We start from the raw sequence: 23,175 nt of genomic DNA on the forward strand, positions 1-23,175 counted from the left end.
GATAATCTCTCTATCACCTGCCCAGGGTCTAACCAATATGAGGTTCCTTGTCCATGTGAGGAAGACCCCTGGTCATCTATCTGTCATCTGCTACCTCTAGGACTCCTTATCCACCCATAAAATGCACAAATACGTTTCTTCTTTAATATGCCCTAAATTATATTGTGGCTCTACCAAGGTGAAATGATTAAATCAAAATATAGTAAAAAACAAACAAAAAAAGCACTGTGAAACATTTATTTTTGTTTTTCAATATTAAGCATGATTAAAACCAATGCAGAAAAATACTAAGTGCGTCTGGTAAAAGGTGAGTGCGCTGTTTCACTATTTCCTTTTTACAATTCAGTGAAGACAATGAACGCATAAGACAGCATCATTAATGCAAGGATGTAGCTGAAGGGCGAGATGTGACACCCTGAACGCTCTACTGGCCTCCAAAGGCATTCAAAGGGTCATCAAACACGTTGGGCACCTTCTGCTCAGATCTCTGTTCAGGTGCTGCCTGTGCAGGTCGACTTTTTGGTTTTGTTGTCTTAACCTGGATACCAGAGGAGAAGATATCATCTTTAAAAAGAGAAAAGAAAGAAAAAGAGTTGCTGAATAGGCCAAAAAAAAAAAAAGGCTTTCAAGACACATCTAGAAAATCAAACTCACCCATATCATCATCAAATATAGACTTAGCTTCCACTTTCTTTTTGGACTTTTCTTTTGGTTTTACAGTTAGATCGGCAAAGATATCAATGTTATCATCAAACAGGCTGGGTTCAAATGTTCTTTCCTTCTCTCTTGTTTTTTGTGAGGGTTTAATTGCTTCTGTAGCAAATATATCATCCTTGTTAAGACAAAAACCAAGAAAAACAGGATTAAATCAATTTTTTTTTTGCTAAAAACACTTATTTCAACAAGTTGTAAAAATGCAAACTGCCACAGTGTTCTGGAACAGCCACATGACCTATGCCCTCTACCAGGTCTCTGCCTGGCCAGGTCTTTCTCTTTCTTCTAGTCCTGTCCCTGGAGGCTCACAAGAATGTCCAAAAAAGGACTCAACCCAGAGCAGCGGTGACCAGGTTCTTGTCTTCACACGTGAAAGAATTCAAGAGTGAGACAGATACAGGAAAGCACATGGAGTTTATTGAAATGGAAGTACACACTGGAAAGTGCGAATGAACTCAAGAGAGCGAGTTGCTATTTATACATCTGGGGTGGGGGCAGGTTTTGGTAAGGTCCCACTGTAGTAACCCCAATGCAAATGAGATTATAATGACACTATAATTAACTAAAGGTCAGGTCCCAGTCAAGGAGATCAGCCTAGCTGGATGAAACTGGTTCTTGTTTTTCTCCAGCTGTAGGTGCAGAATCCAGTCACTTGTTACTTGTGTAACGAGTGAGGCACCTCAGGTTGTACACTGGAGGGGGTGTCAATGCCTTGTCTCAGTCCCAGCTCAAATGCCAACTCTACAGAGAGGCCTTCTCTACCAGTTCTACCTAAAGGAGAGCCTCCCACCCTTACCCATCACTCTGCCCTGGGTTGTTTCCTTTATGGCAATTAACATTATCTGAAAACACTGTATTATCTGTTTCCCTGTCTGTATCTGACTCCCCTCCCTAACAGCGCTGGGGAGCAGAGCACTGGTCCTAGTTCACCTGTGTCTCCAGGACCTGGCTGCTCACTGAACACTTGCCCAGAGAATGCCGCTGAAGGCCCTACAGCTGGTGCTCAACCATCAGATAGGGCCCATTTCCCCAAAAACCCGAGGTTAAATACTCAAGCTATACCAATACTGCTTAATGTATGTCAGAGAGTGGCCTCCCAAAGAAGCAACATTCTGACAAAATTCTAAAAATCAAGACCTGTATCAATGTTATGGCCAGCCAGGAACTACCATCACCATGAAACAAAATAAAAATCTACTTCTGAGTAAATTTCAGACTTACTATATTAATAAGGAAACCTAATTATAATTACTAAGCAAGTAGATATTGGGCAGCAATGAAACAAGCTTAACGTAATCTATGGCTCAACTGAGCCAACTGGCATTTTCCCTAACACAGAACCAGGCACAAGAATATGTTACATCCTATTACCTCAAAAATATCTTGTGCTTTTGAGATGACACCCTGCTGACTGTTGGACTTTGAATCATTCTTCTTGGCTTTCTGATCTGGAAAGAGATCGTCCTCATCTTCCAGGAGAGGGAAGGGATTTGTTTTCTTTGCTGGTTTTGGCTTAACAGGCTGAAAGAGATCATCATCACTACCTGCCTGGCCCGGAGCAGCAAACATGGGGTTCTTTTCTTTACTTCCCCCTGGCGGGTTGGCTGGGCTGTCAACTGCCTTTGCCTTGGCTTTTCTTCTCCCCATGGACTGAGATCCAGTACCTTTGGAAAAGGTATCTCCAGAATCAAAAAGGTCATCTCCAAGAGGTTGACCCAGAAATTTCGCAGAGGAGCTTCTGTCCACTCCAGGCACTGGACCACCTGTCCAAATTGAAGTGGTTGCTGCCATGGCATCCTCAGAGCTATCTTTTCCACCAGCTGTCCTGGGCTGTGGCTGATGGCCCTCTGGCGAAATGGCACCTTCTCCCAATTGAGCAGCGGATCCTCTGGGGTCACTCATGTCCTCAGCCTCACTGGACTCCTGTGCAGCCAAGCGCCGAGCTGCACGAGTCTGTGGCCTGCGCTTTCCTCTCACTTTCACCCGGCTCTGCAATGGCAAAAGACCATGTTGGTCTGATGATTTTTTAAACAGTGTCCGAAGCTAACATAGCAAATAATCAACAACTAAAAGTTTTATAAGGTTATCTGGTCTTCCTTAATCAAGATATTATCTAAGACACAGAAGAGGTTATTTCTTAAACATTTGCAAAGAAGTTTAACAGATCCTAGTACTCCCCAAATAAATCATTCTTAATCCTTTCATGTTCCTCATCTTTTGTCTTTTGAGGGCAATTTCTGTTCAATTTCATACAAAAAACTTCATCTGCTGCTGGAACCCTGCAAAGTAGGCACATTGGTGTTTTGTGTCCTTCCCTGATCTGTAATCTGCTCTCAGATTAAATGTGAATATATTTCAAAACAAGAATCTGGGGGAATTCTGGTACTAACCTTCATTAGGGACAAGCCTAAAACCAGGTACCTGGAGCAAGGAGGTACAGACAATAAAGAAAGACAGATGTCATCTAAGGTGCTCTTTTCTTCAAGTCAACAAACAATAAATTCAAATAGTAAAGATTTCACATAAAATTGTGACTTAAAAATCAGAACTTTTAATATAACCTCAAAATAGGAGTCATCTATTGCAACAATGCAGTATTTGTGGTATTTTCTAAAATATACAATCAAGTAGTTTTGAGAGGGTACAAGTTACTTTGGGCAAAGTACCGTGTTTGCCTATTTCAAGGAAATTTCACAAATAATATTAAGAAGTAGCCAATTTAAACTTAAGCTAAAAAAAATAACAAAAATAAGGATATTTTATTTTTCACAAGGAAAACAGGGTTGCAAACACTTGACTGTATCTGCTAGGGTTACCCTAGGTACTGTCACTCAGAGATCAGCTAAGACTTTCTAGAGAAGTAAGGCTTGATAGAAAAAAAAAAAGAACCAACTAAAACAAAAGCAAAACCTCAGAGATTACAGTCCACAGTCCTGTGAACAGTCCTGTGGCGGACTGTACTAGCCGGGGATTGCAGAGGAGAGACACAGGACAGAGGGGTGGGAGGGGAAATATCACAGAAGCTGAGAAGTCTGAGCAGAGGTGGTGATGAGGAAGGGCATTCCCGACACTGGCAGCAGCCGGTCAGGGTGTGTGTTCAGAGAATAGTGTCTGGTGTGACAGGTTTAGGTGTAAAGTGTGGGGTGACTCGTAGGGAAACTGAAAGCCTTAGCACAGATTATAAAGGCTTTAACACCAAGCCAAGGAGCTCAAATGTCCTCCTTCGTGAGGGGCCAGCAGAGGAGGGGCACAATTTGCCCTGCGTTTGGAAGACCTCCCAGTGGCCGTGCGACAACAGCCTGGAGATGGTAGGATTTCACTGTGGTTACTGAGTGGCAGGTAAACATAACAAATGCAGGCAGTGAAGAGTGGGGTAGAATTAAGGAGCTGGAAGGAGAACATGAAGGCTGAAAGAAGGATGAGGTGCCCCTTCAAATGGGGAGTCGGTCTCTTGTGTGTAGCTGATGGACTAGGAAGAAACAAGTTGTTCTGCTTAAAAAAAAAGAAGCAAGCAAGAGAACAAAGGTGGCTTCATCACCTTGTTTGCACTGTGCAAGGTGTCGGCCTGAGCTGGGAGATCAAAGCTCACTCCAGCTTCCATACTCCCAGGGAGAGTGGGCATACTTTCCAGACTGTGGGTTCTCCCCGGTTCAGATGAAGGAAAAGCCAATTCTGGCAAAGCAGGATTCATTCCCAAGATCTGGGGAGCCACTGCAGGCAGCAAGGCCGCTGGGTTAATCGCTAAATTTGCCTAAAGGAGAAAAATAACACTTACTCTGTACATTTTCTTAAACACAGCAGTCTATTATTATTACTGTGACACATGACGAGAGACTCAGTGTACACAACATAGAACATGAGAGGAGAAAGAGAAATGCTGGCAAGTCTCCTCATCAAGTCTCAGAATTAAACAGAGGCTTATATACCTGTGTCCACCACTGGACTAAAGAAAATATATTACATATGCAGCACACAAGAAGCAACAACTAGAGGGTGGGGAAGAAATGAGAAAACACCTGGCAGCAGCTGACAAAAGTACAAATCCAAAAAAGTATATAGATGCCACAAGGCAGGTAATGAAGACTCCAGACATGTTATAATTACTTGTAATTTGCAGATCCGAGGGGATGGCTCTTTGGTTTTAAATGGAGCAAGACCTGGTGAGTCCTGTGTGAAATTACATTCAGTTAAAAATCCACTGGGGAAATAGATAGAAAAGTGTCTCTTGGGTTACACTTATGCCTGTAGGTAAATCTGTGATGGAGCTAAGCTGTCACTTTCTGTTATTCTCTAATGGGAAAGGCACTCAGATCCCTCCTGGGGCCTCAAAACATTCCACTTACATCACTTCCCTTACGCCTCCTCAGCCACTGTGCAGTGGAAAGCTGGCCGACTGCATGCAGAGCAGAGGGAAGCAGAGATCATGAATACGTTTCCTGAGAATCGTTGAGTGACAGCACCAAAACCTAACCAGCCAGCAATTACCGTGCTGGTTATCCCACACAGAAACTATTACGGAGCACGCAGAAATTCAACGATAGCCTAATGCACTGTCCCTAGGAGCAAAAGAAGTTGAGGCGTGGGACAAGTCCCTGGAGATGTGCTAGCTCTACTTTCTTGGTTCACAGCTTAGGATACTGAGGCCTCAGGGAGACAGTCAGGGACAGCTGCAAGCCAGAACAAGAACTCGCCCTCAGTCCTGGCCTCTTCTCAGGAGGCACGCCACAGAGAAGACTGCAGAGAACAAGAGCTGATAGCAATAATCTCAGAGGAGGTAACATGAGGGGGAACCAAAAAATTGGGTGCAATTTATATTTAATACATAATAAATAATACTCCAAGATAGCCCAAAAGGAGAAATGGAGGTTCTAGTGGGAATAAGATTCTTTACCCTACCTTAACTCTACCTTGGAATCAAATTTGAAGGGACTCCAAAAATAATAAGTATAGATTCATGGGACTGGAATATGCAGTGAGAAGAGAGATGAGCAGGGGTTTAAAAAAATACAGTAAAGAGAGATAGTCCTAGGTGCTGTTTCCTCCTAGTTAAGAGAACTCTGAATAACCTTGGGTCTGTATGAGTTAATCTGTACTGGGATGCAAACAGGAGCTCAAAGTCCTTAAAGAGATCAGTCTAACCTGAGGAATTTCCGGTTTCCACATGCTTTTTTCTTTGATACCTTGAGTGGATTCAGGATGTTTCTGGTTCTTGAAATAGGAGAAAGAGTGGTCTTTTTTCACTACCCTCTTCTTTTCTGGTATCTTCAAAAGAAAAAGAAACCAGAAGTATGTCAAGTATCTCAGACATTTTAAAGAAAAAGAAAAGTCATAATGAAAAACAAACAAACAAAAACTACATATATATATATATATATATGGGTTCTGAGTTTTAAAAGTCATTTCTCAAATGAGGGTTGAACTAACTCAAAGGCAGCACTTCAGAAATAGCATTCTAAAGACTGTGACTTTCTTAGGAGTCCCCTGTATGATAAAAACAAAATAGACGAGTACTTACAAATCTGCTGGGGCAGGGGGGGAATGACAAATAGGGGCGAACACTCAAAATTTAAAGCTTTGCACTTGAAAAGCATGAATATTAGTCACCATATTATGACTAATAAACAACTTAAAAATCAAACAAATTTGTAATAAAAGAGCCTGGGTTACTTAATGTTAGGGAACACGAGATGGGGATAACACGAACGCTCTCGTCAGCACATTATTTGTCATTTATTTACTAGTGAGCACCACAATTCTCTGAGTATTTTCTTTCCTATGTAACTGGACATTAATTTCCTTTCTCAGAAGCCTTCTCACACACCCCAGTATAGATAACAAAAGGCTGGTACCAAAGGCTGGGACTTCGCAGAGCTGAAAAGGTCATCATCTTCATCATCTCCAAACAGGCTCCCAGCACTTTGCTCTAGCAACTACAACAGACAAAACTCAAATTCAATATCCAAAACAAAAACAACTTACAAAGACAGCCAGGTGAGTTCCCGAGAAAACATCTAATACAATAACAAAGCTATGATGTAGAGAACCATTGGGAACTGACCTTGGTTTTTTTGGTGCCAGAGAAAAGGTCAACATCTGGGTCATTGTCCTTCTGGAGCTTGTGACTAAAAAGGAGCTCTTCATCCTGAAAGACACCTGTGCTCTTGGGACGAGCATCAGGATCGGGACTCTGGGAAAAAGAGGGACGTTCACGTGTATTTAGACTTCTAAGGCTTTAACTCAAGGAAATCACACACAGCTGCAAAGACAAAAAAACTAAGATGTCGCCTGTGGCTCTGTTTACAATGGCTAAAGGCTGGTATCCCTAATCTGTCAGCATCTTAGTCCAAAGACCTGGCACAGGTGTGACCAGCCAACCTTCTCCAATGTCCACCTTCTATCCCACTACCTTCAGATTCCAAACGAATCTTTGTTTGCTAGGATGTCTGACACTTGAAAGTTACTATTTATATTACTTGATTTGACACTATAATGCTCTAGCCTTAACATTCTAAAATTCTCCCCTATTTCTGTAGTATCACATCCACAGAGTGAAACAAACAAACAAAACTCACTTCTGACAAAAATGGGTCACATTAAAAATTAACTAATAATTGATTATCATTATTGATTATACATAAAAACCAATGTAACATAGCAATTAAGATTAAAACTTAATTACTGTAAAAATCACAGTATAAAATCATATACAGTAAGAGACTGGATGAAAATATAGCAAAAGTGCTGGTGAGAATGTTAAGAAACTGGAACCTCAACTTTTCAGAAACTCACATGACAGAACTGATACCATGAAATGAGCTTCTTTTATCCTTCTAAAGTCCTGAGCCTTTTTATTGCTTATGCTCACCTTTCCTACTTCTTTCTTTGGAGCTTGGATGCTGTTTTGATCTTCTGTTTTATCCTCTTCCTCATCAAATAAGCTAAGAACAGTTTTGGTTCTACTTTTGGTTCCTTTGTCCAATGAGGATGATGAAGAAAATAAATCAGGATGCTTGCCTGCTATCTGAGTAGATACAGTCAAAGATCCTTCCTGAAAATGAAAAGAATAAGGAAAAAAATAAGTAACATCTGGAAATACAAATTCTACTGCAGAAACTCCCAAGCTCCTCAGTAATCCAGTAACTGCCTGTGTGCGGTCTCAGGGCATGACAGTTTATCATATCCACTCCCAGGTAACAAAACAGAAGCCAATCCTTGATTAGCTGCTCCAATGGAGAGTCTTGTGTACGTAATTCACAGCCAAAGAGAATTCTTCCATTCAGTTTAAAGCCATCAGTCCCTCCTTCCTACCAAGAGATAAATGCCAGTTATAACCCTGACCCATATAGGTTGCTTAAGAGCTATAAATAACTCCTCAGTCATAAAGATAACACAAGTACCAATCATTGGGAGTGGAGCATATATTTCCTAATATTTAAATAATATGCAAGTCCCAAGGAGAAACCCAATTTGACAAAACTGAAACTTAAATTATGGAAGGCTTACTTTGTATGCAATTAAAAGAATCTCTAAAATAACTGTACAAAGCAGCATTTATTCATTCAACAAGTACCACATTTCAGGTAAGTTACCATTATTACTGTACGAACCACCAAGGAAGAAAAAATGACACCCAACTAAACATGCCGTTGATTTTAAGGTGCATCTTAATTGCAAAGTGGTTAAACTGTGAAAAAAACAATGCAGCTTTAAAGAAATATATAATTTTAAAAGTCACTACTATGTGCAAGGTAGTAATACTAAGTACTATAGACATACGATGAACAAAAACCTGGCCCCAATCCTCAAGGAGCTTACAATCAAGCAAGGGAGAGAGTGGTACAGCCAGTAGTTAGAATTAAGTGTGGAATGGGTTGTGCCTGGGGCAACTCAGGGGCTACAGGAACACAGAAACTACAGGAACAGAATGTCATCGATGACTCAGGTACAAATAAAATGTTTGTATCATCGCAACCCGAAGGAGACTCAACAGAAAAGGTATATGAGACATTCTCCACACAGGCCCTAGAAGAGAAGCCATTGAACACACAGAGTACAAAGAAAGTTAGAAAAAAAGAAAAGCTATACAGACACCGTTGGTAATTGCTGATTACCAGATGTGGCCAGCAGATTTATCCACAGATCTCCTGCAGGAAATGACAGCCTACTCAGAAAAAGAAAGACAAATTTCACTTTAATTCACAGCCAACATCAACTAAACGTACAGAATGGTAAACTAAAATCTTCTTAAGACTGTCATTTTAATTCAAGTACAGGTGGGGACTAGAAGAGAACCAAGGATAATAGAAACACGATGGAGAACAAATCAGAAAAGCAGACATGCAGGGAGAAAACTGAAGTGAGAAACAAAATGAAGGAGAACACCCTGGAGAGAGGCAAGATGGACATGAACACAAGGTGACAGTAGCAGGATGACACAGCCAGCCCACACATCCCTGCGCGCCTATCTAGGAGAGGCTGCAAGGCCAGAGCAATGCTGGGGGTTCCGTGAGCGGTGGGATCAGAGATTTTCTTCTTTATACTTCTCAGTGTTTTCAAATCTTTCAACCAATAAGCCATGTATTTTCTGCAGTAGAAAAATGTATGAGTTGCATATGTGTGTATGTGTGTGTTTTACAAGAACAGATGTGAGACAAATGTGTCAGAATATACAAGAAACAACCGTCCACCTTTTCTGACTTGTCCACCACATGTGTTCTCCCAAATCCTGATGATTCGTTGGCACTCTCAACCTTCTGGCCCATGGGCCTCACTCCAAACTGTGCCTCCTTCTCGTCTTCATCGCTGAACAGCAGAGGTGGTGCCTCAGGGGCAGGCTCTTTTTTCTACCAAAAGATAAGTAAACGACATCCTCATGAAAAACAGTACCAAAAGAAGCGCTTTAAAATGGAGTCAGAGCTACCATCCCAGAGGAACTGCCTTGCATGTCTTACCCCTCAAACCTGTGAAATGTTAAAACAGGACCAGGTAACCTTTGGACTGGGCCTAAAGCACACTGTATATCCCAACCACCCATTGGTGAAGATAACAACAGATATTAGGGCTATGGACTGAAAATAAAAATTCTTTAGATTTAGCATCACTATGTTATCTTATCTGCACCTATAGAAAGTCCTTCCTTAACTTCTGAACACCCATAGAAATGCCTCCCTTCTATTCATATAATTATTCCCCTTCCCCTTCTCATAAATACCTCTTGTCTTGCCTCCTAATCAGAAGCTATTTGGGTTTCTACCTGAATCAGTGCTTCCTTAATAGCTAGCTATTCTTTTGGATCTCAAATAAAGCTTGTTGCTTCTCACTTTGGCCCTTTATTTTTAGATTAACACTCAAAAACAAAACAGTGTGCTTGATTATCACTGCAACACACAGAACAAGCTGAAACCACAGTGCTCTTTAGGGCGCTGAGTGCTGTGGTTGGAGAGACAGGGCAGGAGAGCACAGGGGCACAAGTAAGGACAAGAAATAAACACGACTACCTTGGACTTGCAGACATGGCACTTCCGTTTCTGCCACCATATTGACTGCATGTGTCTCCTTTTGACTGTTAACGCCACAGATAATGCCATGGCTGAGATCCTTACCTCTGCCACCAAGACAATTTCTAGTCTCTCTGTCTCCCTCGTCTTACATTTCAGCTATATGACATCTTCCAGAGCTGTCTTGCTAAAATAAAACTGACCCACAAGATCACTTCATTTCCCACCCCAGACATGCACTGTGTGCATTAAGCAAATGCTACCCACGACAATCAGCTGACACCTCATCCTCTCCCTTTATTCACTGCATCTCACCAATCCTCACCAGTCCTTAAACCCATTGTAAACTCTGCAATTGCCATGTTGGGCACTAGTCATCTTTTAAGCAAGGCCCTGCTCAGATGTCCACTGGGAAGGTTTTCCTGTTCTCTTCAGTAAACATTGGTTGCTTTGTTGATAAGAACAGTACTTACTACATCACTCCCTAGCCCTTACTGTCTTCATCACTTCCATTAATAGCTATCACACATTTGTCCATGTACCTGAAAGGATCACATAGCATATTTCCACAGCTAGTCACTGTGTTTTACATCAGGTAGGGGCTGAGCAAAGAGTGCAAGTACTGTCCCCTGTCTCATCTGTCCCTCAGCTGTGAGGCAGGGTGTCAGAGGTTAGGAAACAGGTTCTGTGACTTGCCTCGAGTTATCGGCATTCTTGGGGCAAGTGACATCAAAACCTCTTTAGGAAAAACTGTAACTACCATACTACTAGCTCTGAAGCAGTATCTATATCAAATTAGGAAGACCGATGAAAAAATTATGAATGAAGTCAGAAGAATAAGGTAAGGAGATTTTTAGTTATTGTTAGGAAGAGGTCCTTAAAATGCATAATCATTTGAACTTGAAATAAAAGACTGGAAACACAAAAGAGTTCAGAAGAGAGAAGGCAAAACTGAATTGATTAAAGGAAAAAATATTTGTGGAATGTGGACTCAGTGAAAACTACCTATCTCGACACAAGCTGATGAGGGTGAAAAACGAGACTTAGTATGGTGAGACGTAGTCTCCCTTCATGTAACCACAGGCCTTAAACCAAGGAAAATGCCAGCCAAACCGCAGGTTTTAAACCTTCCTAAACATAGGCTGAGTCTTCACCTCTGTCATGAAGTTAATTTTCTTGACAGGTGAGTCACATTTAACTTACTTTGAAATATTCTAGGCTCTCTAAACAACAAATATCTTTTATATACTATTGTCTAAAAGTGATTATATTTGACCTGTACGGTAAAAATCATATTGCAGGTAGTTCAACTACTTAAGATGTGTATCTTGACTTTCTGTCTTAATTAATGATCGTAATACTATAGGTTGAAAAACATTATACATTTCCAGAACCTTCAAAATTCATTAGATTACTGATCATTTATCCAGGGTAGAGATTATTTATAATTTACATAGAAAACCCACTTAGATCTCCCCGACTCTAGATGATCTCTAGACACAAGTATGGGTGATTCCAGGAAAGGCTTGTGACCACCTCAGAAGCAGTGGCAGGAAGCCCCAGAGCCCAAGGAGGGCAGCACGCTTCCCCAGTGCTGAAAGCTTCTAGTACAAGCTGTGCAAGCCTTAATGGGAATGTGGTTAGGAAAGAGTTCCTGCATCATTAACTGCCACTTGCCTGGTCTGGGAAGCTTCCACAGCACAAGTTAACATTTGTCTTATGTCTGAAAATATGAAGAAGATTTCCGGACAAAAGAGACAACCACCTCTTCTGGAGCATTCTAGGACAGGACGAGTCACCTAGAGCACGTGGTGTGACAGATTGGAAAAGGTGAGTCCAGTTTAAACGAGATCACAGGAGGCATGGGAGACTCAGCTAAGGCACTATAACAAGGGGATGACAGGAGCATGTCTTTATGAGGACAACCAGGGCAACAGCAAGGAGAACTGATGAAAGGAAGGAGCCGCGATAGAGACCGGGTACTAAATTGTCTCAGTAATCAAGGCTGAAGATGACAAGGCAGCCGGAATGGGAAGAAACAGCCCTAACAAGCTCACAGAAAACAGTGCTGATTACTTCATCGAAGGAGAAATAGTCACACATGTCCCGGTACAGTTACACTGTGGAATACTATACAGTGGTAAAAAAGAGCAAGATAGAGCTCATGGAAATGACAAACAATGCCACAGGACATAAAAAGATGCCTAAAAATGTACATGATCTTATTTAAATTTTTAAAAAAGATGTAAGTGCCTAGAAATAGGCCTAAAAGGAAATGGTTCCCAGTGATTATGTCTAGGGAGGAGTATGGAACGGGGACTTTGCAGTCTCTGTGCACTTTCTAAACCTTTTTTTAAGAAGGCATCCACATATTACTGTGTAATTTAAAACAAAAACCGTTCAGGAGATATGGGAGAAGAACGAAGTATCGGCCTGCAGGAAATAGGGAGTCCCAGGCTCCTCTGCTGCTGCATCATATCCGTCACTTACAGTACCCCCTACCAGCAGCGGCATCCGTAGGGATGTGCAGGCGTAAGGGACATGGTCACCGTCACTGAGGTGGGAGGGGAGGGCCTTCTTCACCACGTCAGGTGAAGGAGGTGCCATTTTGGATTCTGGGGCTGCTCCCACATGGGAGGAATGCTGAGACTCATCCCTGCCTTGCATGTCTTTCTGCCTCTAACACACACCTATCTGGAACAGTCTGAGCTTGGAGCTGAAAGCCCTTACAGCAGGCTGAGAGTCAGTGTGATGCGTGGCCTTTCAGGCTACCCCAGCTCAGGCACAAGAGGTCTTCACAGGGTCTAGCCCAAGAAGTGCTCAATTTCCCTTTGGGCCTGTCAGCAACAGCCAGGCGGGAATAAAATATTGCTTGGCTTTTCTTTTTTCTGAGTGCACATACTCAGGGAATGCATTAGGGAAGGATGAATGACAAGCCAAAGATAGGCTCCCAGACACATATCATCATCATGCCCCTTCCTCTCATTCTTTACTACTCCTTTGTGATGTGACCAACACCAAGACATACTAAATGTTTCAGCTTGGGTGATTGTGGTAGTCATGTCACGAAGATGTAACTATTGGAAGGCTATTTACACCAGGGGGTCACTGACAGGCTATTTTTCTCTTATTACATACTTCAAAAACATTTATTTACACTGCAGTAAAAAAAAAAAACCACAACATAAAATTTTCCATTTTAACCATTTCTAAGTGTATGGTTCAGTAGTGTTAAAAACACTCACATTGTTGTACAATCAATCTCCAGAATTTTTTCATCTTGCAAAATGGAAACTCTGGACCCATTAAACAACTCCCCATTTCTCCCCTATCCAGAGCCCCTGCAACCACTGTTCTACTTCCTGTTTCTATAAATGTGACTACTCCAGGTAACTCAAGTAAGTGGAATTATATAGCATTTGTTCTTTTTGTGACTAGCTTATTTCATCAAGTATAATGTCCATAAGGCTCATCCATGTAGTAGCAGGAGTCAGAATTCCCTTCCTTTTTACATATTGGCTATTAATATAAACCAAGACCAAAGTGCTAGTACTTAAAACATGCTTCTCAAAGGGATCATATGTGACTTAACTGGCTGGGCCTAATGTTAGCAGAACTCCATGCCACTGACGCTAAGCCTGGCGATTCCTCCAGAACTACAGCAGCGCTCCCCGAGATTCCAGGGACCTACAGCTGCCAACAGAGCTGCCAACATGGAGGAATCCTGTTCTTCAGGCTTTGCATGTGAGCTTCAGCTGTAAAATACCACTCACCTGAAGATCTCTTTCTAAAATTACGCAAATAAGTTTTTCCATTGGATCAGTCTCCAAGGTCTGGTTTTAAGAGCTGATTCAGGGAAGTATGACTATTCATGTAACACCACCTCAAAGATACTTCCTAAGCCTAAGGTTAAGAATACCGTTGTTGCTGGAGGAACAGATGTGGGAGGAGAGCCAAACAGAGAGCTTCCACTGTCAGCGTCATCATCTTCAAAGAGGAGAGATGCCCTCTGGATCTTCTTCTGGCTATACAAACAGAAGTAAAATAAAAGGCAAATGTGACAGAACAAACAAACAATATCCTTTCAAGGCCACACCTACAGGAACCCACCTGCCACTAGAACACCTGAGCCTTCTGTTGACCTTACACAGTTAAAAGAAAACAAGAAAAACTTTTGAAGTAGGTGCAATTTGTGTCTCGCAGATCATCTGCTTCTCCCTCGTCCTTATGTAGAAGAGTCCAGGGCCTTCCTTGTCTTGTCCACTTTGTTACTTTTGACTCAGTGTAGGTGCACTAGCTGTTAGCTTTGCCATGGCACACAACACTTGGAGCATCCCCAAATGTATTAATAGCATTCTCTCTCACCACTTCCTACAGCATTGGAAGAACCAGAGAACATGGATGCCTGTTTCCAGAGTGGTCAGAAAGGCAGTTGTCAAGACATCACAGGGCCAGGGCCTGCTTGGCCTGTGACCTGTGGCCTGGTGCCCCTTTGCCACTGAACCCTGACTTTCCAAGCACCTCTGTGGCCTTCCATGCCTTCTCTTCAAACCTGAAACCCATTCCATCCCTTCCCCTCTACATAAAGTTTCTAAGAACCTGGGGAAAGCAGAGCTCATTTTCACTGTTCTCCACATCACTATTCACCATATCTCACCCCATGTCAGGCACCACCGCTGACACCTAGCCACAACTCTCCTCCTGCCGGCCTTCACCTCCCTCCTCGTCTAGGGTTCGTTCGACTCTGGCCCCTACAGAGAAGGTGGGCAATAAGTGTCTGCCAGCACAAGTCTGGTCAAGACCTTTGAAAGAACAGAAATAGAAAAGTGGAGGCTTAGCACTGGACATGGGGAGTCCAGAACAGAAAGTGTTCTAACTACTAAAGGGTCAAGTTCCGGTTTTTACTACATGATAAGCAATCATCCAGCTGGCATACTAGAGAATTACCAAATAATGAAAACTTTAAATTCAATGTTAGCTAGATAAAAATAATATTAGTAAGTCACTTCAGCAAATTGCTCACCATATCCACCTATTTACATAGAACACAACTAGCATATATACCAGTGATGTTATATATATCATCATCTTTTTGTAAGTTTAACTATTAACAAAGCACAGTCCATGTATCTTATTCATTAGTTTAATATTCACGTCAGCCTACATGCTAAAAAACAAACAAAAAAACACCTAAGGATCACTGATTAGGGAACAACTAACCAAATAGTTGCGTGCACTTACACTGGACACATACTAAAGGATAAAAATGAATGCTGTATCTTGAAGCAGTTATAAAAGCAGAGAGCCAATTCATAATGACACAGTAAGGTAACATGCAATATGCCTATAAGGAAATACACCGATAAAAATTTACACAAACTATAACCAAAGTATTTAACTACTAGGTGATTAATGATCACAAAGTATTAAAAAATTAACTATATCGGATGCCCAAAAATACGAGAAACCTCATTAAGTAGCAATAGCAGGAGAAAATCTTACGTATAATTTTCTGAACAAGTCATTTCTAAAAACAAACAAAACCCAAAAACAAAACAAAACAGCCCAACCCACAAAAAAAATCTGATGACAGATTCTGAAGGTAAGCTGGAGAAGAGCTAGTTTTTTCCAGACATAGGTACACTAGAAACCAAAAGACAGTCCTTAACCTTGGCCCTCAGTCCACACTCACAGCTGCTGCTGGTTAAATTTGGGCCTCTCATGGAGATCTGTGCTCAGAAGAAAAATAAGTTACACAGTAAGCTAGAATACTTCTCATTATAATAGGTTAAATATTTTGATTTATTTTAAAAGTACAGATATCAGAAAACATGATGATGACCACAGAGTTTATGGTCTAAGCCAGGACACTTCTGAGAGTGAAAGGGAAAGTTAGTAACAACCGTGCTGGAATGACAGGCACAAACCAGGGCTGTCTACACAAGCCAGGACATTGAGTGCCCTGCTTACAAGACAGTATTTCACAACTTCGTGAGGGTCACAAATCTTGGTATTCTTAGAACAGTCTGGAGATATAATTTACAGGACCATAAAATGTACCCTTTTTTAGTATATGATTAACTGGTTTTCAGTAAATTCAGCATTGTGCAACTATCACTATAATCTAAGTTCACAATATCGCCATCAACCCGAAATGAAACCCCATACATGTTAACAGTCACTCCCAATTCTCCTTTCCTCTCAGCCCCAGACCAACACTAATCCACTTTCTGTCTCTATGGATTTATCTATTCTGGATGTCATACACAAATGGAATTACACATGTGGTCTTCTGTGACTGGCTTCTTTCAATTACCACAATATTTTCAAGGTTCACCCATGTTGCGGCATGTATTAGTATTTCATCCCTTCTTGCTGCTGAATAAGAGTCCACTATATGGATATAACATATTTTGTTTATCCTTTCATCAGTTGATGGACTTTGGGGTTGTTTCCAATTTTTGGCTACTGTGAATAATGAATGCCACGATGAACATTTCTGTACAAGTTTTTGTGTGGACGTGTTCTCATTTCTCTCCAGCATATACTTAAGAGTGAAATTAAGGCATGTGGTTAACTCCATGTTTAACATTGTTAAGGAACTGCTAGGCTGTTGTCCAAAGTGGCCACACCATTTTACATTTCATCCAGCAAAGTGTACGAGGGTTCTGGTGCCTCCACACCCTCTCCTACATCTGTTACTGTCTGCAAAAGCTTTTTCTTTATTCTTATTATCAGATGAAAGCTTTGAATTATTTCCTCAGAAAAATTCCCTATACACTACATTTTACGGACAAGTTCTGGACCACTTGGAGATGAAATCAGTCCAGAGCAGAGAAAGAAGCATTACTGAAAGCCAGGTTTTGTGTGTAGTTTGGACTGGCACCTACAAATGAGACATGTTTCCAGATCTCCAAACCTGTGACTGTGTGTGTGTGGTAGGGGCAAAGGGAGGGACACACATGGTAACAGGTAACTTCTATGCCACGTCGAAAGTGCTCGAGTGTACCAGAGCCACACAGGACGGGCACACAAACATGGTGCCATTTCTGCTCTAGATTCCAACCCCATTTACTTTTCTCTCTCACCTGTTTGGGTTAGGAAAGGCTTCTTAAAAGAGAGGGCTTAAACTGAGTCTTGTAAGGAGCTGCCTGGCCAGTTAAGAAAGGTATAATGTCCCAGGAGAAAGAGAGCAACAAAATAAAAGAATGAAATGTTATTTCCCCTATACTCGTGACAATAAATGGTAATATTTGGGTGCTTACAATGTACCAGCTATCGTGCTAAGTATTTCCACTTGGACTTCATTTAATCGTCTCAGTGATCCTATGAGAGAAGTACTACTATTAGTACTTTTGTTTAACAGATGAGGAATCTCAGGCTGAGAGAGATGAGGTATCTTGCCCAATGTTATTCAGAGAAGAACTGACAGGGCCAGGATTTATTATCAGGTCTTGGGATTCCAGAGCCCATATTCTTAACCAGAGGCCACGGATACATCCAGGGGTGAAGTCAAGGGGGCCAATAGTAGAAATCTGAAGAGATCACAATATTCAGAGATAGAAATAAGAAGTGCTTCTGAATCTATCAAATCAAAATGAAACCACACCAATGCACAGCATTTACGTGTCCAATCAATTGCCTCTTTATGCTACCATTCAGCTGAATTTCAAAGTGATCATTTAAGACTCTCAAGAGGGGGCCGGCCGAGTGGCTCAGTTGGTTAAGAGCATGAGCTCTGAGCAACAGAGTTGCCGGTTCAATTCCCACATGGGCCAGTGAGCTGCGCCTGAGCTGAGCTGCCACTGAGTTGCCAACAGGTGGCAGGATGGCTTAGCTAGCAAGAGCATGTGCTTCTAACAACAAGGTTGCCAGTTCGACTCCTGCATGGGATGGTGGGCTGCGTCCCCCGCAACTAAGATTGAACATGGCACCTTGAGCTGAGCAACCACGAGCTGCCAAAAGGGTGGCCGGATGGCAACTGGACTTGGAGCTGAGCTAGCTGAGCCCTCCACAACTAAGATCAAAGGACAACAACTTGGCTGTTCCCCTTCCCCAATTCCCCAATAAAATCTTTAAAAAAAACACTCTCAAGAGGGAAAAAAATATTTGCAAGGGAGTTACTGTGAATCTACAACCCATGCTGATTTTCTGCACATCCTGCCTGCTTCAGTCCAAGCATGAATGCGGAGGCGTTCCAGTAACTGGTGTGATCCAGCACAACTCTGCAGGGAACCATCCTCCCAACAGGATGCTGTTCATGGCTGAGCAGATTTCTACCCAAATGACAAACTTAAGTAACCTTGACCAAACTTAACATTCTTTAGGGTATCCCAGAGAAAAACCAAAAAAGACAACAAACTGTACTTGAACCCCTACTAAACCAAGAAAATATTTTAAAGTTAAAAAAAAATGATAGGTAGAAGAAATTTGATAAGGATCCACCAAAAAAAACCACAACCATTTCCTAGTAATGGGGACAAATACCTTGCAAGTAAAAATCAGACAGCCTCGTTTGTATTACTACCCGGTAATGAATGAGTAGTGGCTCACCCCAGAAACTACCCCCTCAAATCCCTTACTTGTTATCACAGACTTGTACTAAATGACTTTGTACAAGGCCTCCCTCACCTGTCCTTAGCAATAGCAAACAGATCATCTTCGTTGTCTTCCTCAAACAAGCTGGTCTTTTTCACAGCCCTGGTCTCCTGGTTGTGAGTGGTCCCAGAGTCCCTAAGTTCTCCTTTAGACCTGTTGTCAGGTGCTGAGTTGGTCTGTGAAGCAGTAATACTCCACTGGTCCTGAAAATATAAAATATGTATTAAAATCCAGTGGCAATATAATCTAAGGAACCTAGGCGGTAAAATAAAATTTACATACGTTAAACTGAATTGTATTTTAAACTAAGTATTACCCTACTAAGTGTATCACACTTAAAGAAAGCTCATGTCCAAGGCTTTTCTTTGGACTCAGATCTAGACAGCTGGGTTCTCTGACTTCACAGACCTGCTCATGCCTTTCTCCTCCACTGTCTGCCCCGATGGGTCTCCTCTCTATGGTTTTGTTCTACATGAGGATGAGGGAACTTGTGTACTTTAGAGGATCAAAATTAATTAAAGAGGGGGGTGAAAAGGAAAAAGAATGTTAAAAAAATCAAGAACGCTCAACTTTGGAGGAAAATATCTTAATTTAAAAATCCCAAAACAGGCTAAGAAGTATAAAAAGCTCAAGCAATGCACATATGAACAGACTTCTGACCCTTTTACCACAAAATTCTGAATCTGTACTGCGCGAGCATTTATTTAAGGAAGCCTCACCTGGCTGTGCTCACCCCTTCAAATCAAGAAATTCCTGAGCACTTGCTTAAGTGATCCTTTGGTCTACAGTCTAGAGCTTTACAAATCAAAGTGGGGTCCACAGTCAGCAGCATCTGTTACACAGAATTTCACGTTCCTCCCAGACTTTCTGAGTCAGAACCTGCACTCGAAACAGGACGCCCGGTGGATTTCCTCACGTTATGGTTTGAGACAAGCTCCTCCAAAGCAGCAAAACATGCTAGAATCCCTATAAGAGCTTTAGAAACTTCCAGTGACAGGTCATACCCTAAGCCAATTAATTCAGGATCTCTAGTCGTGGAACCCAATATTAGCACTCTTTAAAGTTCTCCAGGTAATCCCAATGGGCAGCCAATGTTGAGATTCACTGTTCTAGAATCCTGGTTATCTTTACTCTGCCAGTAATTAGCTTTAGCTAATATTTTTATTTTCCTGAACCACTATTGTAGGAAAAATTCCACTGATGGTTGGCCATTCCTACAGGGAAAACAACCAATAACAATGCTAAAAAGAAAAAAAAAAAGAAAAATCCATTGTAAATTCATAACATTTGAGTAGACGAAGCAAATTATGCTATGTCATTTTAAGTTGCTTTCAATAAAAACACTGTCTACAATTTATCTATCCACATCATACTCTAATTTGCCTATGATGTTAAAATAAAGAAGAGCAATTATTATCACATGGAAGATTTTTAATGCTCAGGTTTTTTAATATTAAAGTTTTTCTTGTACACCTATATCTAAACAGCAGCTAAACCATATTTACTATGTATCTAACAGTAAACTGAATTATTGTTAAGACTCTAATAAAAAAAGAGTTAAACTTGCATAGGATACTCCTTCCATGTATAGATTCATGTTTTTGATTAATGAAATGCAGTGATCATTTAACAAGATAAAATAAGACAACTCATTTGAATTAGCATATATTATAACTTGAGGGCCATATTTATTTTATTCCTAACCATTTTGAAAAGAATTGATTTTCTATTTAATACATTATACTAAATATCTTTCTTCAAGATAAAAAAGCTAGTCTTGTCCACATAGTCTTTGGTGTGACTGAACTTCCCTAGACATAAAAGAGGTAGAAAAAGAAAATGTTTGGGGTAGCTGTAACTCTTAAATCATATCAAATAATCGACTCTTCTCTAGGAGAGACTTTCAACCCACCTCCTCATCACTGCTGAACAATAAGGCAGATGCTTTCTTTTTGGAGGGCTCAGAGGGTTTTGCTTTCTCTTGGCTTTGAGTGGGTAGAGATGATGTCTGCTTCTTAGCAGCGGTAGCCCCAAAAAGATTATCCTAGAAAAACAAATGACAGAAGAGTATGACAACTTCACACACATGAAACAAAAACTTAAGACATATTCTCACATCAAATTGTTAGAGAATAAATCTCTAGTCAGGTACAGAACATATATAACACCTTTGGGGGGGAAATCACAAAATGCTAGTAAATCCCACATCTGCAACAACAGTCTGCAGTCTTCTCTAACTGTATCCTCTGTCCACAGATACCATAGAACTGGAAGTTGGGAGGGAGCGGGAGGGTGGGGGATGTGCAGACAAGGTCACAGAAATAGGAGGAAACCTGGCGCCACAGGGTCCTCTGGTGGGCAGGTCCCCCTGTGCTCAGTAGGGAGGGCCTAGAGCCTGCAACTGCCAGGAGAGCAGCATGGTGCCCTGAGGCAGCCAAAGACATGCACCTTCCTTTCTGCGAATCCGCCTGAGTGATGGACAGAAAGAGAGAAATACAGAGCTTTCTCTACTCTTTACATTTATGAAGCACACACACCAGAGGGAAGGGATGACCTGTGTTTCTGGTTAATTTTAAAGAGACAATACAAACATAAGAAAGAGCTTACTAAGTAAAATCACTGGCCTACTAAGAGCTGATTCTTATAGGCTCAAAGGCATCTGTACATTTTTGTATCATCAAGCCCTCCAGAAGTGTCCATTAAGAAATTTTTTTTTTTTTTGATATGGGTAACAAACCATCAGGGGGCCCGAGCCTGAGTTAGGCAGAAAAACACTCTTAACAGTATACTTATCAGGCGAACAGTCCTGAAATGTAAAGATTCGATCATGGGAGCCTTTAGAGAGTGTGGGAAAGCAGGAAAGGCCATGAGAACAAAAAATGGCATCCTATGGGGATACTAATGACCAAAGCTAACATTGACTATGCGCTTACTATGTGCCAGGCACTGCTGTTTTAGCTATCACAGTAACCCTATGTACTACCAAGCCACCGGAGATTCAGAAAGGTTAAGCTACTTGCCCCAGGCCCCTAACCTGCATGCAGTGGAGCTGCGATATGAACACAGGGCCTGATACAATGCCCAGGTTAGCCACTCACAGCACTGAGCAAAGAAAGCTTGCTATATCTGCCCTGATTCCTCTCCCCCACTCTGCTCTCTTATACAGGGTGGGAAAGAAAAGCAGTGAGGTCATGGACTAACTTCCCCTCCCGCCTTCCCCTTTAACTAAGATATTCTTGTAGGTTACCAGGCAGAGTACAGATTCAGCCTCTAAAAGTATTTCTTAAAGCCAGATTTTTAAAGTGAAATCCACAAAGCCTTCCATAAGAGCTGGGTCAAGAACTTAATGTCCTGACCACTGTATAAGACAGGAGTCACTGAAAGAAAAACGGAAATACTTGTGCTATATAAGCCTCAGAGAGCTTGACTGCTTTTCCCCATCACCTCGTTCCACTGAATGGGCCTCTGGCTATAAAGCTATATCAGCAACAGTTTTCTACTAATCGAAAATCTGATTATCTGTGTTGCAAGCACATTTACCTCTTCATCTTCATCATCGAAAAGCGAAACTGACTTGGGGAGTTTGCTAGGCAGGACAGCTGCGTCTTTTGACTTACTCACATTTTGAGAAGAAAACAAATCCTATTGGATCAAAATGAAAGTTTCTGGTTAACAAGGTATGTCAGTTTTAAAGCACCCATGAAGACTGTTACATGGCAGCAGCCGTGCATCTAGGCCTCTGTCAGACTGTCCTCAAAGAACACCATCAGTGTGCCCCAGCTGTGCGCAGCGCGAATGCCCATGAGGAGGAAGGGACCACATGCAATGCCAGATGGCCTCACTACAACCCACAGGTTTTGATGCTCCCACTTTGCTTTATCTTGGCATCCCACTTGCATGCTTTAAGGCAGGAGAAATTTTTCCTATCAGTCTATCATGTTAAAAAAAGAGACTTCCTTTTTCTGCCCAAAGAATCAGAAGGATTAAATAGACTCCATAATGGAAATTGAAGCTAGATTCCCAAATTACTCGATCTATGACTCTTTAACAGTAATACCCCTTTCTCCTCTTATAAGAGTATATAACATTATTTCTTTTAAATAAATACAAATTCACTTTTTATTTTAAAATGTTTGGCATTCTACTTGAATGATAGCTAGATATTACAAACAAGAAAAATCTGGTAGATTCTCAAGAAATTTTCAAAATGCTACAAAATGTTAACCTATAATGTGCCAAGAAAGGTCTACAAATTGACTGCATGAATTAGTATAAAATTAGCTCTATGAATTTAACATAAAATATGACAACTATTTCCTCGGGAGGGAACTTCAACACACAAGAGCCAGGCAATTAAGTAGGACAA

At 41.3% G+C, this 23,175-nt stretch overlaps 1 protein-coding gene across 6 annotated transcripts in view; it reads right to left on the reverse strand.

Moving 5' to 3' along the window:
* Positions 1-220: 220 nt before the first annotated feature.
* WASHC2A (WASH complex subunit 2A) overlaps positions 221-23,175 on the reverse strand; it is a 47,413-nt gene continuing 24,458 nt past the window's right edge. For 3 of the 6 annotated variants that reach the window (XM_019655067.1, XM_019655072.1, XM_019655068.1), the window contains 14 exons: positions 22,350-22,451; positions 20,722-20,853; positions 18,843-19,012; positions 14,131-14,236; positions 9,402-9,557; positions 7,580-7,762; positions 6,773-6,901; positions 6,564-6,644; positions 5,854-5,976; positions 4,819-4,881; positions 4,253-4,465; positions 2,086-2,703; positions 655-832; positions 221-564 (listed from right to left, as the gene is read on the reverse strand). In XM_019655067.1, the coding sequence (XP_019510612.1) occupies positions 425-564; positions 655-832; positions 2,086-2,703; positions 4,253-4,465; positions 4,819-4,881; positions 5,854-5,976; positions 6,564-6,644; positions 6,773-6,901; positions 7,580-7,762; positions 9,402-9,557; positions 14,131-14,236; positions 18,843-19,012; positions 20,722-20,853; positions 22,350-22,451 (2,394 nt within the window). In that variant the 3' untranslated portion in view covers positions 221-424. The remainder of the gene's footprint in view (positions 565-654; positions 833-2,085; positions 2,704-4,252; positions 4,466-4,818; positions 4,882-5,853; positions 5,977-6,563; positions 6,645-6,772; positions 6,902-7,579; positions 7,763-9,401; positions 9,558-14,130; positions 14,237-18,842; positions 19,013-20,721; positions 20,854-22,349; positions 22,452-23,175) is intronic. The other 3 variants (XM_019655070.1, XM_019655069.1, XM_019655071.1) reach the window with 3 other exon arrangements.

The sequence above is a fragment of the Hipposideros armiger genome, unplaced genomic scaffold (assembly GCF_001890085.2).
Source record: "Hipposideros armiger isolate ML-2016 unplaced genomic scaffold, ASM189008v1 scaffold_235, whole genome shotgun sequence".
Taxonomy (NCBI): domain Eukaryota; kingdom Metazoa; phylum Chordata; class Mammalia; order Chiroptera; family Hipposideridae; genus Hipposideros; species Hipposideros armiger.